Source organism: Lytechinus variegatus, chromosome 13 (assembly GCF_018143015.1).
Source record: "Lytechinus variegatus isolate NC3 chromosome 13, Lvar_3.0, whole genome shotgun sequence".
In the NCBI taxonomy this organism is placed as follows: domain Eukaryota; kingdom Metazoa; phylum Echinodermata; class Echinoidea; order Temnopleuroida; family Toxopneustidae; genus Lytechinus; species Lytechinus variegatus.
Window position 1 is genome coordinate 1,142,044 of NC_054752.1, and position 17,337 is coordinate 1,159,380.

A 17,337-nucleotide genomic window follows, 5' to 3' on the forward strand; every position below is an offset into this window, starting at 1 on the left:
TGATTTTCAAGTTAATAACTGAGCCTTACAAAACAAACTACATATAGACCTGCAAGATAATAGATCCCTCAAGTTCCTTCATTTCCTATAAAATTTCTTTCCATCCTTTTCTTCAATAATATACATTTTCCTCTGTTAGGAAAACATTTTTGAAGATATGAAATTTGCATGCAGCATATTTGATTAATGATACTATTGGTAGAAATAGTTTGATAAGTATCAAATGCTCTTATTTTTGTCTGTGTTAATAAGCCAGAAGTATAATGAGATGTATGGGGATAATTTGAAGAAAACAACTACTATTTCTTTCAATTTTAATTTTTACTGTTTTCAATTCGAATTATGGCATACATTTGTTTTGAATACTGTTATCAGAGAAAAAAAATATGTCTGTCACATGGATAACAATATTCAGTAAGTAAAAAAACCCAAACTATTTCTGAAATATCTATGCAAGAATTTAGCAGTATCCATTTTGTTAAGATATTCGAAACAAGTTGATGGTCAAATTATCCCTTAAGTGAGACAAATTAAAGGCTCAAAATTCTACGAAGTAAGATCATCACAGTCTAAGCTGCACAGACAAATAAGGTTTCCTTGAAAATAATTGTCTTGTAACATCCTCTATGTGTATGCTGTTACATCCCCCAACTTTCATTCCTGATACATGACATGAATTCTGCCAACAAGTGGAGTTCCTCTGCGATTCAATATAGCAGCAGTGCTGACTTTGAAAACTATTATAAAATAATCATTCACAAAAAACACCATTCATATAATGATACAGTACTAACTTCATTGACCCTAAATGAAATTTGACCTTGATCATGTGACCTTAGACTTGTCAGTGATACTTGATTACTCCTATGTCCAAGTTTCATGAATCAGATCAATACGAAACTTGGCCAAATGACCTTTGAACATGGTCATGTGACCTGAAACTTGCACAGGATGTTCAGTGATACTTGATTACTTATACGTCCAAGTTATATGAATGAGATCCATAAAGTTTCAAAGTTATGATGGCAATTCAACAGATACCCCAAACTTGGCCAAAGTTCATTGACCCTAAATGACATTGGTCATGTGACTTTAAAGCCAGGCAGGATGCTCAGTAATACTTGATTAACCTTATGTCGAAGTTTCATGAACTAGGTCCATATATTTTTCAAGTTATGCTGTCAACTCAAAAACTTAACCTTAGGTTAATATTTTGATATTGACTCCCCAAACATGGTCGAAGTTCATTGACCCTAAATAACCTTTGACCTTGGTCATGTAACCTGAAGCTCGGTCAGTATGTTCAGTAATACTTTATTAACCTTATGTCCAAGTGTACTGAACTAGGTCCATATACTTTCTAAGTTACGATGTCATTTAAAAAAACTTAGCCTTTGGTTAAGATTTGACGTTGACGCGGCCGCCACCAGAAAAGCGGCGCCTATAGTCTCACTCTGCCGTGCAGGCGAGACAAAAATGAATGGAACAAATTCATACTGTATGCTTTCAACCTTTTTCAAAGATACACATAATGAAACTTACCACACAAGATTTCAAAAATGTAACAAAACTAAAAAAAAAGAAGAAAAATTATCATGGTCATTATCATATTTCTGTGTTTGATTGTGGATTCCTGTGGTATCTGGTTTGCAGTGGAATGCATACAATAGCAGGTGTAGAGGTGGTAGTGATTAATAACTTGCTGCTGCTTCATGTACCTACATCAGCATTCCTTGCAATGTTCTTTTGTTTTGAAAAGATGGAAACCATTTTTACTCTTATTCAGATCTGACTTCTGAATCCTTTCCTTCTGATTCCTCAAGATCTGGAATCGCTGTTAGATGAAAACATTTTAGAAGACAGTTGAGTTAAAGCTTTTTGATTTAGGAAATGGAATACTGTTCTCTCCATTCTACACTTGGCAGGCAGGGCAACTTAAACCAGACTCTTCAAATAGTTGCAATGGAAGTTTTTTTAATAAGAATAAATACATAAATAAATGAATAAATTTACAATTACTTAAAGGACAAGTCCACCCCAACAAAAACTTGATTTGAATAAAAAGAGAAAAATTCAACAAGCACAACAATGAAAATTTCATCAAAATCGGATGTAAAATAAGAGAGGTATGGTATTTTAAAGTTTCGCTTATTTTCAACAAAATAGTTATATGAACGAGCCAGTTACATCCAAATGAGAGAGTTGATGACATCACTCACTCACTATTTCTTTTGTATTTTATCACATGAAATATGAAATATTTTTATTTTCTCATCATTGTCATGTGAAATGAAGTTTCATTCCTCCCTGAACACGTGGAATTCCATTATTTTAACATTTTGTGCTTCAGGCAAGGAGGTCAAATTCGTAAAAATTGAAATATTGTATAATTCAAACAATAAAAAACAAAAGAAATAGTGAGTGACATCATTGACTCTCTCATTTGGATGTAACTGACTCGTTCATATAACTATTTTGTTGAAAATAAGCGAAACTTTGAAATGTCATAACTTTCTTATTTTACATCCGATTTTGATGACATTTTCAGCATTGTGCTTGTCTGATTTTTCTCTATTGATTCAAATCAACATTTTTCTGAGGTGGACTTGACCTTTAATGAAAAAGAGTTTCGCTTGTTGTAGTTATTGTACATGTTTATGCAACAATTACCCCTATGGCCAAGACAAAACAGCTGATATAAATCATGATTTCCTGCCCTGATACAAACTAGATAAAAATCTATTCAAACACAGTTGTTTCAAATATGGGCTATTGATATGTTGGGGCAAATCCATCCCAGGTTTTAGTTTTTTTTCTCAGGTATTGTCTACTTACGTTCATCATCACTGTCATCTTCATCACCAAGGTCTGGTTCAGCTCCTCCTCCTCCTCCTAGACCACCCATTAAATCGGCCATACCGGCTCCTCCCATACCGCCCATTCCACCCATGCCGCCCATTCCACCCATACCGCCCATTCCACCCATACCGCCCATTCCACCCATGCCGCCCATTCCACCCATGCCGCCCATGTTTGCCAGCATCTGAAATAAAATGGAAAAAAACAACAACATATCAGGCTCATTGATTTTGCAAAAAGTGAAGACAGAATGACATGTAGAAAAAAAATATAATTATAAAATCAAAGCTTAAAATAATAAACATCTCTATCGGTTTAAAAACTGTAAATAAAAAATCTAAACAAAATATTTTGTTTAATCCACTCCATACATGTATATGTGTAGAGGTATGAAAGCTTCTGCCTAAATATTGATTAGATTGTTTTGAATTTAATATCTATAAACTTATATTTTATCATAAATAGGACATTGAAATTTAAAACTGGATCTAAAAATTAAAATGAATAGTAGGCCTAAAATAAAACTCAAATAATCAATGCATTTGATCAGTTTACTAAAAACAAGCAACCAAACGCTTCGTTTTACACTTATCAAATTTTTGCCAGATGTTAATTACTGCGATTTGAGACATTTCATAATCAAACATGAATGGGTATAATCTTAAACAGATGACAACAAAGTGCAAGTTAACAAATGTAATTTTTGTGCTAAAATTCAATGAATTCCAAACATTGTAACTCTTTCAAATCACAAAAAAAAAAATCAATGATGGTCACTCCGGCAACCATGCAACAATCAGCTGTGTTGATGTGCATGTCATGGGCACTGTATTAGGACGCTATGTGTGACCACTGGTAGTCAAGGAGATTGGTCAACTTTTTTGTGATTTCTGATAATCTAAGAATCTTGATTGTTAAAACTATTTGTTTACCAAGGCAAACAATCAAATGGCAAGAAGGGCATTTGTTTGTCCTCGGCCTATGACTGTAATTGATTGTAATCATAATCAGTTATAATCATTTTCTATTTAATACAGGAAAATAGACAAAAGAATCTTACCTCATTTAGCCCCCGCTCGTCTCCTCCACCTCCTCCTCCTAATTCATCATCTGAATCATCTTCATCTTTCCACTTATTAAAATCAACTGACAACCAATGTTGCTGAAATAGAATAAAATACATCCAAATGTTTATTGTAAAAACTTAAAGAGCACAAACAATCATGCAACACATATTTCCTCTATAATATACCCTTATAACCTATCAGTTCATTGTCAATTCCATATAAATACATTATTACTAATTATATTAAGTCAATGTGTCATATGGTTCTTGAATTAATGTGAGAACAAAAGCGAGATGGAAGGACAACGTCCGACAACCTGTAAATGTACGAAATGTAATACATCTGACGGTCTATGCTACTACCTATGGTGGGCGGACACTTGAAAATCAATTACATTACATTTACAAATACACATATATACTTGTTAGAAATTTGATTTAATTTGACTTAATTTAATTAAATCTAATTTGATTTAATTCAATTTAATTCAATTCAATTGTTAGATATTTAAGCAAAAACTGACTTTAAAAATGTTGTTTGGATATTAAAAATTTACATAAAGTGTCACATCAAAATAACCCTGATAAAAAATAACGAATCCCTTTGAGTAATTTACCATCTGAAAAAGAATATCATGAGATATACAAACATGGTAATAAAAAGCATGGATTGGGCAAACCGCAAAGAAAAAATGGATTCTCAATCATTTTGAGGGAATGAAAATTAAAGGATTTTCTCTCAAAAGCTGTGAGCAGTTAAACTCGACCTCGTTTTTTTAATGCAATTTTTTTAATTCTCAAGCAATTTCCTCTCACAATAAGTAAACTTATCTTGGAGAGACTATTTTTTACATTTCTAAAGTTATTATATAATGATAACTTATACATATCCTTTAAGTATGATAATTAGGGAAAAAAACATTCTTAAAGATGATGTTAATAACAGCTATGATTAAATTATTTCCAGAATAATATTCCATATACTCATATATTGGTCTGTGATACTTCAATTTCTAAATGTTTTGTCTTTGCAACCCATGTAAATACTTTGACCTGCCATCCGTTTGGCATGAAATTATGGACCTGGTCTCTTTGTTTGCTACATTATCATTGTCTTGATAAAAAATACTAATGATGCTTAATTGAATTGAAAAGGAAATTTGACTCCAAAAACTCTAAAAACTAAGTATCTAAAAATATTTTGAGATTACAGTTCAGTCCAATCCAATAGTCATTTGACATACATGTATATCAGTGCATGTTCCTTTCGGTTACAAAGCGCTGCACACACACTTTTCTATGTTTGGGCCACTACAGTTAATGGTAATAAAAGGCATAGTTGTGCCCCACCAACCACAACCAATGCAAGGGTCCCATTATAAACGAATATGTACAGCTGCCAGATGAAGTGATTGGAACTATGGTACAACTTTTTTTCCAGAAGGGTGCAGCCCCAAAGCTGTAAATATTTGTAACTATCTACTCCTCTCAGTGCTTTGGTAAGACTGCAGGCTTGTGAAATCAGATGTCAGAATTCACAGCATTTTTGCCTAGTTTGGGACAGTAGTTGGAATCATCTATGGTCAATAACAATCTGACCAATAAAATAGTCAGATTATGATGACAGATACCAAAGTTGCTATTATGGTATCTTTGACATACATTGGTAACTACCATAGAAATGATGATCAACAGAGGCTTCCAAGGAAGTAGAAAGTGGATGTCAATGGTACCATAGCACGCTCTGCAATAGGGTGCACATCCAGAGTATTACGGTGGATAGGAATAGTGACCCCAAAAGATTTAAACCTACCCCACTATATTTCATATGCTACACGTATTCAGGTCATAAGGACCAGAAATTCCACTTTCCAAGATTCAGGACATTCTTAATCCCACCCTCCTAACTCTTAGGTTCCATTTCATTCTTTCATATTTTATTCTCAAAATCATTGTTAAAATTTGTTGTACAGCTTGATTCTCATTTTGTCCAAATTTATTATTTTTTTTTAAAGGCCTGTATTCTAAAGTCAGGTTTAACTTAGACCATGGTCTAACTCTGTGCTAAAATTATGGGAAGCCAAAAGTGTCAAAATATCTATTAAGTTGCATGTTTCTAATGTTTACTGTGCTCTTTCCTGATTCATCGATAATGCAGACAATAATCTTATTTATACTTCCTACACAATGATGAATGATTTGAGAGCCCCATGAGGTGAAATATTATATCTATATTGTTAGTGATTTATGTAACAATTGGCTGTCCATACTTAAACCACAAATTTAAACCTGAGTTTAACCCTAAAAAGACTGGGGGGGGGCTGATTCAGCCCCCCCCTCGACATTTTTCGTGATAAATCCGCCGTGCGAAATTTTTTGACCGCGTCGCTCGCTGACTTTTTATTTTCAAGTCTCGCGCAACTTTTGAGACCAAAATTGTGACCCCCGGGTACGCGGTTCCAAAATTACGCAACATTTCGTAAGTGCATGCAGACCCCAAATTACTCAAAAACGTGAATTTGTGTACAAATCCAATGCAAATAGTGTTCTTAACCAAAATTCATAAATGTATCATTATTTTTCCTTTTACTGCTTAAAATCAATTAATTTTATCTTTTTTATGGTCAAAATAAAGTCCCCGACAATTTCCATTGAAAAAACAATAAAAAACAAAAAGTCGAAAAACAATGAAATACATAAGAAATTTAGAAAACAATAGAATACATAAGAAAATAAAAGTGATTTTGAATTTTTTTTAAAATCAATTTGATCAGATGCCTATCTAGAGTGTGTGAAACAAAAATTAGCATTTCAGGGGCATTATTTTATTAATTAGAGCAAACTTATGATTTTACGCATAAATTAGCATAATTAATGAGACATGAGATTTTTTGCAGAATTTGATGTTATAGTTTTGTAGATAATGCCATGGGTAACGCGTGTGCCAATTTTCGTCGCGATTGCGCGATCGACGGCCGAGATCATAGGGGGGGGCTGAATCAGCCCCCCCCCAGTCTTCTTAGGCGTCGAAATAGCCCAGTCTATTTAGGTTTAAGTTAAACCAAACTTCAGAATACAGGCCAAAGAATACAAATGGAAGAAACTAAAGGTTGTTGCCAATGAGCGGAGTATTAACAGTTAAAGAGAAATGCCAGTAGTTGCAATAAACACTGATTTCATGAGAAAGTCTGTAAAACCAGGCTTAATTGTCAGTATATCATCGAGGATCTAGATCTGGCAAAGTTACATAAACTGAACTTCGTGAAATCTTGAAATCTACGCCGAAAAATATTCACACTGAAGATCACCAACACAGATAGGCACACGTGGGACAGTGTATTATTATTGCTGGAATAAAGACCAGACGGAAGTGACCAAATCCACGCTTATTTTGCTATTTCTCAGCAATTACACAATTTCTTCCAGAATCCTTTGGCACATTTTCTATTCATACAAACAGACACTTGGGTTGTCATTATATTAGATTCTGTAAAAAGTCATGTTGAGATCATTACCAATACTGGAATTTATCTTTAACCTTATGAAAGCTCTATGGGTACCTGATACAGAAATATGATCTTTACTTAAAGGGTACTTTTCACAATCTGCTGCATAGGAAAAAGTTATAACATTGCTGCATTTTGATCATTTCAGGGGTGAAAGTGCCATGAGCCAACAAGTTATCTTTTCCATGATGGTAACCTACCTTCATCTTGTCTTTGAGTAACCTTGGCCAGTAGCTCCCAGATGTTTTCCTAAATATTTCAAGTTCTATATGCCTTGCGAGTCTCGTCTTTGTTTTCTGAGGTTGAAAAAATAAAAAATAAATCATATAAAAATGAGCATTCTAGGACCTTATTTGGTAAATAAGAGTTTTCTGGGATAGCAAAATTCATATAAATTATTTAGTAAAATTAGATGCAATCACACGATCAGCAGCAGGGATCTTAAGGTGAGCTTTTGAGACCTCAGCCCCCCCCCCCAGCATGAAAAGAATAAAAATACCGTGGGAATATTAGGATAAGATTGCAATGTTGATACCACATAGTCAAAGTTCATTGACCATAAAAGTGACCTATGACCTTGGTAAGTGACCTATAACTTCTGCCAGATGATCAGTCATACTTAAATACCCTTATGTCCAGAAATAGGTCCATGTACTTATCAAGGTATGGCATAATTTAAATAACTTAACCTTTCAGATTTCAACGTAGATGAAAAGCAGTACCTACAGTCTCACTCTGCTAGGCAGGTGAGACAAAATAATAACAACATGACTTCTGAATGTCACAAGCACTGCCAAACTCATCTTCCAAGTCGATATTGGAGTTCAATTTATATCATATCATATATTCATTAACTTTCATAATGGACATATAAGGGAAGGCGGGGTAAGTTGTGATACTTTTTGCATTTTGCATGTTAGAATTGATATGACTAATATTTTAGAAATGAGTACCTTGCCTTTAAATTTGATTCTTGGGACATTTTTTTCACCTATATATAACTTTCTACCCCCACACTGAAATTCATTGTGACCTTTGAAAAAAAACGATGTCAAATGGCGCAACTTGCCCCATATGTGGGGAAGTTGTGACACCTTCTGGGGTAAGTTGAGCCACAAAAACTATGTACAGGTTTTTTTCACTTGCTAATTCTCTATAAATACTGACATCCTCTAAAAGTAAAAGAACTGTCATGTGAATTTACATCTTTCTGCCTGCATATCAATGGCTTTTGATTTTTTTTTTCATTCTTATTACCATAAGAATTACCATGGCTCAACTTGCCCCATGTTGGCTGGCTCAAAGTACCCCAGTCCGAACTTAATGCGATATTTTCACATCCACACATTTCTTATGCATCCATCATTTAAAAGACTGTGACAAGAATGAAGATCCATACCTGGACTAACAATATTGTTCTTATTTCTTTATTATAATTAAAGGCGTGTGTGGGTAAAAAGCACTCCCGTGTTTTACACCCTCTTTTACTTTTTTGGCTAAAATTTGTATTTTTCTGTCTAAAAAAGTACTTTTTGTTTCAAAGTCGAAAACAATATGGTTGGGTAAAGGGTTATGTAATGGGTCATCAATACATGACACCACCACAATGTCTGACTCATTCATTATTGGCCTGGGGGTGGTGGCTAACTTGCCTCTATGCTCAACTTACCCCGCCTTTCCCTACATATATGAAATCATTTGAGAACAACATTTAATAACTTTCAAACAAAATAATAATTTTAGCAAATTTGAAGAAGCAAAAATTAGAAAACATTACAAAATTTACCTCTGGGTCGACCTCTTCAAAAAATACCATGTCTATTGCATAATTCACAGAGCCTTGTCCTTGACAGGTAAAACTGAGTCTGCGTGGAGATAAGAATGTACATCAAATAATTTGTTGAAACTTTTTTAATTCCATTTAAAACAATGATCTTACAATGTCAATTCATTTTGCTTAAAATAGTTGATTCATCAATACAGTCACACGTGTTTGAAAATATGATGAAAAGGATTTAGAAAAATTATGCGTAAAAATATAAGGATAAGATTATATTCATAAGCCATTTCAACATAGTGACAAAATGAACTTGATTTGAACTGAAAGTGAACAGGAACAATAGTTCTACCCTGACCACAACTCTCTTTAGTCTTGGGTATTTTTTAATAGTTTCCTTGTTACTTTTACAAACTGATTAACTAGCGTGGTAAGACAGCCATCTTTCAAAGACAACTTACACAATTTCAACCTAAGTTCTTTCAGCCTAAAAAGACACAAATGATAAAAACATTGTACAAGAAAATCAGTGAAATAACTTACTTTTGTGAATCCACATTAGCTTTGACATTACTATGATCCTGTACCATTATCTCTAGTAAAATACGATCATTTCTCTGAGCCCACTTCACCGCTGGTATCTGAGTCCTGGAAAAAAATTGAAAGAAACCTGCCCATTTTTTAATTTTCCAACTATGCTTTTTGTTCAGCAAGAAAAAATAATCGATCACATATTTTTTTTTTACTCTGTATTCTAACTTGTATTACAACAAATTACACACATCAAAGTACAGCAGCATAGAATATACCCTACTGAAGGTGTTAATTACTTCTTCCGGTAAACAATAGGGAAGCGTAAATTTCGGTTAGACGATTAGTAATCCTTCCGGTGACTTCCGGTGACAATAAGGAAGCGGGTATTCATTAATGAGATGTCATTCCAGTGACATCCCGTAAACAATAGGAACGCGGATATTCGTTAATGAGGCATCCTCCCAGTGTCTTCATTTATCCGGAAGCACATTCTTTTGTTCTAGAATCATTCATGGAGCAAGAGGGGGGGGGGGTCACTGAGCCCTTTACCTGGGGATCAGCCACTTGGTTTCCTTGAGCAGGATAATCAGACAGGTATATGTCTGTGTAGGTCTGAATATATACAATATGATCAATAAATTACATTCTGATATTTCTGTGGACACGCCCACCTTATTAGATAGAACCAGATTGGTCTTTCGGTTTGACGATTTTAGAGTGGAATATATGTCAGTGATTAAAAGGGCATGATGCGCATGTATTACTCTTCACTATTAGCCAAATTTTTTTTTCTGTTTTCATTTTTATTCTTATTCTATATTTGTGATTCAATTCAATGCTGGTATCTTGATTTTATTCGATGAAACAATCTTCATATTGTTTCATACTTCAGATTTGAATTTAGTTTGTTTGGTTCATTATTATAAAGTAGATGCCCCCTGCTGTTTTGTCATTACCACTTGGTTGTTGCGCTATGTGTTATCTACAAACCATTCCTATTTTTTTAGGGAGGGTGTGGTAGATGGGGTAGGGTAGGGTAGACTGGTGGGTCTATTTAAAGATTGGTAGCTGAGGTATTGATTTATTTCAGATTTTGTATAATAATATAATAATAATGACAACAATAATAGTTACATTTATGTAGCGCTTCATAAGTTGGTTTGTAAGCATTTTACACATGTCATTATCTTCACCCTGGTCATATAGGATCCATCACTGCTCCACACATAAAGTGGACCATCTCCTCTCCCTGGAGAGCATCCTGGCCAGGCAACTATTTATCGGTGCACATGCACATACCAATCTAATTGCATTGACGTTCACATCCTATTGCGTACCCATTTAATACCTGGGTCGAGAGTGGCAAAGTGCGGATTGTCTGTAGCTAGATAGTTCTACTTGTGAAATTTGAAGTTTCAGCCCTTGGTAGACGTAGGTACTGCAATATCAAACAAATGTACAACATAATTAAAGTGAACAGTATTTTATTTTTTCAATGCGCATTAACATATAGAAATTACAATCGCCATTACTGTCAGTATTTTCTTTCACAGAGTTCGTTGACGGTCAGTCTGAATCTTATGCATCGTTGCCTCACTTGCCAGCATCTTCGGTCTCATCTGTTTCTCCTTCACTGCTGTCTTCATCTTCATCCTGGTATTGGAACAATCCCTCAAATTTTGTCTTATGTCTGGCTAATACACGGCGAATGGCCTTCCACTTCTTCATGCCATTTTCTACTTTCTTCATGATGTGAGAAAGGATTTCATAATTGGTGTCATCATCTTCAAGGTACAAGCTCTGTTGCAAGAAGTTAGAGTAGTGGTCAAAGAAGAGTCGTTTAACAGCCCATAGAACTTTCACATGGCTTTTTTCTTTTGCATCATCTTCACTCATACCATTGGAGATATATTTTTTGTATTTTTCATTCCTCGACTCCTCAGTTGCTATCATGGCCATTTCTAACCATTCATGGTAAGCCTGGTTATCTTCAAGTTCTCCTGTCTCGTCCATCTCTGAATTCATTGATTCTTCCTCTCCTCCACTTTCTGAGTCCTCGGATGGTGCATTGCCGTCATGGATAGCCTCCGCAACTCGGTGCTTTTTAGATGGAGGTTCATACTGAGAATCATCTTCGCTATCCTCTTTTTCGTATTCAGTGTCTTCGTGGTGTTCCATTTTGGGGTGTACAATCTGTTCGTGCCTCTTGAGATCAAATTTTCGACCATATGATTTATTACACAGTGAACAAGTGTAGCGCTTGGACATGAAACTATTCATGTTCATTCGTTGAAGTTCCGTTTGCAAAATGACACAGAGCAACTGAATCTTCATACTTGTACAGATCGCATTGCCGCAAATAAAAAAGGCGTTTAATAAACGTCGTTGACGGCGCTCGAGATGCATTGCTACGGAGTCAAAGAGCAACTGAATCTTCAGACTTACGCCGTTACTCAGTTGACGCGTATAGTTTCAATGCGGAGTTGGCGCATTTGTGCTGATAGTGTGGAGACTCTTTGACGCCGTAGCAATGCATCCCAAGTGCCGTCAACGGCGTAAACGCCATTTTTTGCGGCAATGCGATCTGTACAAGTCTGAAGATTCAGTTGCTCTTTGACGCCGTAGCAATGCATCTCGAGCGCCGTCAACGGCGTTACGGCGTAAACGCCGTTTTTATTTTTTATTTGCGGCAATGCGATCTGTACAAGTACGAAGATTCAGTTGCTCTGTGTCATTTTGCAAACGGAACTTCAACGAATGAACATGAATAGTTTCATGTCCAAGCGCTACACTTGTTCACTGTGTAATAAATCATATGGTCGAAAATTTGATCTCAAGAGGCACGAACAGATTGTACACCCCAAAATGGAGACACTGAATACGAAAAAGAGGATAGCGAAGATGATTCTCAGTATGAACCTCCATCTAAAAAGCACCGAGTTGCGGAGGCTATCCATGACGGCAATGCACCATCCGAGGACTCAGAAAGTGGAGGAGAGGAAGAATCAATGAATTCAGAGATGGACGAGACAGAACTTGAAGATAACCAGGCTTACCATGAATGGTTAGAAATGGCCATGATAGCAACTGAGGAGTCGAGGAATGAAAAATACAAAAAATATATCTCCAATGGTATGAGTGAAGATGATGCTAAAGAAAAAGCCCATGTGAAAGTTCTATGGGCTGTTAAACGAATCTTCTTTGACCACTACTCTAACTTCTTGCAACAGAGCTTGTACCTTGAAGATGACACCAATTATGAAATCCTTTCTCACATCATGAAGAAAGTAGAAAATGGCATGAAGAAGTGGAAGGCCATTCGCCGTGTATTAGCAAGTCATAAGACAAAATTTGAGGGATTGTTCCAATACCAGGATGAATATGAAGAGAGCAGTGAAGGAGAAACAGATGAGACCGAAGATGCTGGCAAGTGAGGCAACGATGCGTAAGATTCAGACTGACCGTAAACTAACTCTGTGAAAGAAAATACTGACAGTAATGGCGATTGTAATTTCTATATGTTAATGCGCATTGAAAAAATAAAATACTGTTCACTTTAATTATGTTGTACATTTGTTTGATATTGCAGTACCTACGTCTACCAAGGGCTGAAACTTCAAATTTCACAAGTAGAACTATCTAGCTACAGACAATCCGCACTTTGCCACTCTCGACCCAGGTATTAAATGGGTACGCAATAGGATGTTAACGTCAATGCAATTAGATTGGTATGTGCATGTGCACCGATAAATAGTTGCCTGGCCAGGATGCTCTCCAGGGAGAGGAGATGGTCCACTTTATGTGTGGAGCAGTGATGGATCCTATATGACCAGGGTGAAGATAATGACATGTGTAAAATGCTTACAAACCAACTTATGAAGCGCTACATAAATGTAACTATTATTGTTGTCATTATTATATTATTATACAAAATCTGAAATAAATCAATACCTCAGCTACCAATCTTTAAATAGACCCACCAGTCTACCCTACCCTACCCCATCTACCACACCCTCCCTAAAAAAATAGGAATGGTTTGTAGATAACACATAGCGCAACAACCAAGTGGTAATGACAAAACAGCAGGGGGCGTCTACTTTATAATAATGAACCAAACAAACTAAATTCAAATCTGAAGTATGAAACAATATGAAGATTGTTTCATCGAATAAAATCAAGATACCAGCATTGAATTGAATCACAAATATAGAATAAGAATAAAAATGAAAACAGAAAAAAAAAATGGTCTAAAAGTGAAGAGTAATACATGCGCATCATGCCCTTTTAATCACTGACATATATTCCACTCTAAAATCGTCAAACCGAAAGACCAATCAGGTTCTATCTAATAAGGTGGGCGTGTCCACAGAAATATCAGAATGTAATTTATTGATCATATTGTATATATTCAGACCTACACAGACATATACCTGTCTGATTATCCTGCTCAAGGAAGCCAAGTGGCTGATCCCCAGGTAAAGGGCTCAGTGACCCCCCCCCTCCTCTTGCTCCATGAATGATTCTAGAACAAAAGAATGTGCTTCCGGATAAATGAAGACACTGGGAGGATGCCTCATTAACGAATATCCGCGTTCCTATTGTTTACGGGATGTCACTGGAATGACATCTCATTAACGAATACCTGCTTCCTTATTGTCACCGGAAGTCACCGGAAGGATTACTAATTAACCAATTTACGCTTCCCTATTGTTTACCGGAAAAAGTAATTAACACCTTCAGTAGGGTATATTCTATGCTGCTAAGTACACAATGAATTATCAATTAAAATGATATTAGAGGTAGGCTATAGATGGGTGATATTTCAAAACCCAATTTTCTCAGAAAATTAGGAATTTTTCCCATTTTCAACGGATGATGACTCAGCATTTCTTTACTTTATAAAGGTAATTACACGCACATGAGAATTTTACGGAACAAAGCCATATTTTGGTAGGTATCCAACTTTTCCTTCCTAAATCTCTTACATATATATGTTAGATAATTCTTGATGAACCTTCTCCATATTTTTTTTTTCAATTTTAGTGGAGGGGACATATGAAAGTCTTGCCCCGAGCTATGAGCTTTTTGCCCCACATTCTTAGTACTTAAATACTACTTACTTGATTCATATTTCCCCAAAATGAAACCTATTGTGTAATTATGATGCCTATTCGCCATTAATTTGAAGTTCATTTTGATCCTAGTTCGAGTCTCACTCGTCTGTTTGAGCTGAGATAATTTATGCACGATTTATGAATGGAATTTATCATTAATCGCGCATGCGCTAGTGCTTTAATCAAACCAAATCGAAATTGATCTGAAAGGAAAATCATGACATGATCAACGTAAAATGAATCTTGCTTTCATTAACAATATCATGACCATAGAACATTACTTAACTGTAATATTTTAACAATACTTCGCAAATGATAATTACTAATATGACTTTGGAGCTTGATGTGAAACATTGATTTGTATTTCGTTTCCATTTTTAATGACAGACATCACAAATTCCGTAACGAGTGATGGGTGCACTTGTCCAAAAAGTATTCAATTTTGTTACAATCATGTACAGAAACTCTTTTCACGATCGTAATATCACCATAGAATACAATTTTACATGACAAAGCAGAGAAAATTATGTTTTCTCAAAAAAGCTTGTTTGTGCCCAACTCTGCATTACGTTGTTAGAACTTGTTGTCGTTAGAACTAATGTCATGGAAAAAAGTTCTAGTCAGTAGAGGCGCACGGCCAATATTGGAGACTGTCTCCAATGTGGGAGATTATCTCCAATATCAGAGACTTTTATAAAGAATTTGGGTATCCAATTTCAGAGACAGTCTCCAGTTTTGGAGACTAATTTCCTTTGTTTACATTTGCGGCAAAAGGATTACCTTGGCGGCTAATAAAAATTTGATAAGCAGATTCCTCATGAAAATTTACACCTTTTCACCGTCTACTTTAAAAATTCACCGTCTACTTTTGTTTTGATAAGGATATTTGTTGTCATCCACACACAAAACAAATGCATGAAATGGGCTTCTGACCTCAGCGAGACAAACTTTTGGGTGGAAAAAATTGTGCTTTTGTTGGTGTTGTTTCTTTTGTCCTTTTGCAAAGCAAGTCTCCAATGTGGGAGATTGCCTCCCCTATTGAAGAGAGTCTCCCATATTGGCCGTGCGCCACTTGTTCACTGCTACCACCCTGCCTGTGGGGAATCTACAGGTAGGACTATGGTATGCCAATGTTGTACAGAGCACACACTTTAAAAATTCATTAAAATATCACTTTTGTGACCAAAATTACTAATTTCCATACAGTTGCAATTAAGTTTTCTTTAGTAACTTGGGATTTTTGTATTCACCAGAGCCCCCCAAAACTTGAATTTTTGGCATATTTTTGTGTACGCCCTCTATTGGTGGAAAGTAATATGGCAAGAAAATTTTCATTTTTTGATCTCTATTTTTAATTCAGAAAAAAATGATTTAAAGAATCAAATTTAAGTAAAAGCCAAGTTGTATGAATAATAGGTGTAGTGGAAACTGTCAGTGTAAAGAAATCAACCATTTGCCCCAAAGAAAAAGAGAAAATAAGCCAAACATTGCCACCCTTATTTTGCCACACATGGAGATATAACTGAGAACAAGGTTATATTATAACCTTGTCATTGAATGAGTGCCGTGCGCCTCTACTGCTACTATAGTGCTAGTTTAAGACTTTATCTTTTTATTGCTATATTGCCTATTGCTATTGGCTATAAGCTTTCTATTTTTGAGACCCCAATCTACCCCAGTCCTGTGTCTCCCTCGTTTTGCACGGTCAACTCCTGGGCTCCAGCACGCTTCGCGGGCTGGAGCTCCCTGGGTTAATTGTCAATATGAATTTTAATATGACAATATACTCAAGCAACACGACAGACTACATGAAAACTAGCGAGTGGGGCCATACACCCTACTTCTAAACCTCCCACGTGATAAGTCTACGATTATTCGCACATTTCCACTCCAAATCCCTCATATTTAAACGTTTTTCATGTAAGTCTTTATCATACACTTATTCAATTAAATACAATCAAATAAACATTAGGACAATATAATACTCACGTTTCTGCCATGATTTATATTGTAATTCGCAGGTTATTCAGTCTGTAAAATAGAAGCTTCGCGAGAAACATTCACGTTCAATTGGCCAATCAGAACTGTCGTTACAAAGATGTAGTCAGTCCCGATTCTCGCTAGCTAGCGCTTGGCGGCCGGGTGTCATCATGGTCATAGAACCGGGCCAGAGGAATCGTAAGGAGCAAAGTTTTGAGAGGGCAGACTTGGTGTACGAGGGATTTTTTTTTAAGCTGCGAGCGAGCAAAAATTTTGACATTTTTTAATGAAAAATATAATTTGTAACGTATAGACTTCGACACAATTTTCAGAGAATGATATGTAAAACGTGGTATTGTGTGCAAACACATACATAACCCCCATGCCTAAGGTAGTGCGAGATGTCGATCCTCTCTTTAGATTAAAAAAAAATCATGGTCCATGTTTACAATCAAAAAGTAAAATGCTGTTTAAAGGTCAAGTCCACCCCAGGAAAATGCT

General features: G+C 35.7%; 1 protein-coding gene across 1 annotated transcript; it reads right to left on the reverse strand.

Moving 5' to 3' along the window:
- Nucleotides 1-1,616: 1,616 nt before the first annotated feature.
- LOC121426742 (co-chaperone protein p23-1-like) lies at nt 1,617-17,016 on the reverse strand. Its single transcript, XM_041623125.1, has 7 exons — nt 16,846-17,016; nt 9,752-9,856; nt 9,218-9,296; nt 7,632-7,727; nt 3,920-4,021; nt 2,836-3,043; nt 1,617-1,834 (listed from the first exon to the last, which is right to left on the reverse strand). The coding sequence occupies exons 1-7, from the start codon at nt 16,854-16,856 to the stop codon at nt 1,779-1,781; spliced, it is 657 nt and encodes a 218-aa protein (XP_041479059.1). The 5' UTR covers nt 16,857-17,016; the 3' UTR covers nt 1,617-1,778.
- Nucleotides 17,017-17,337: the final 321 nt, after the last annotated feature.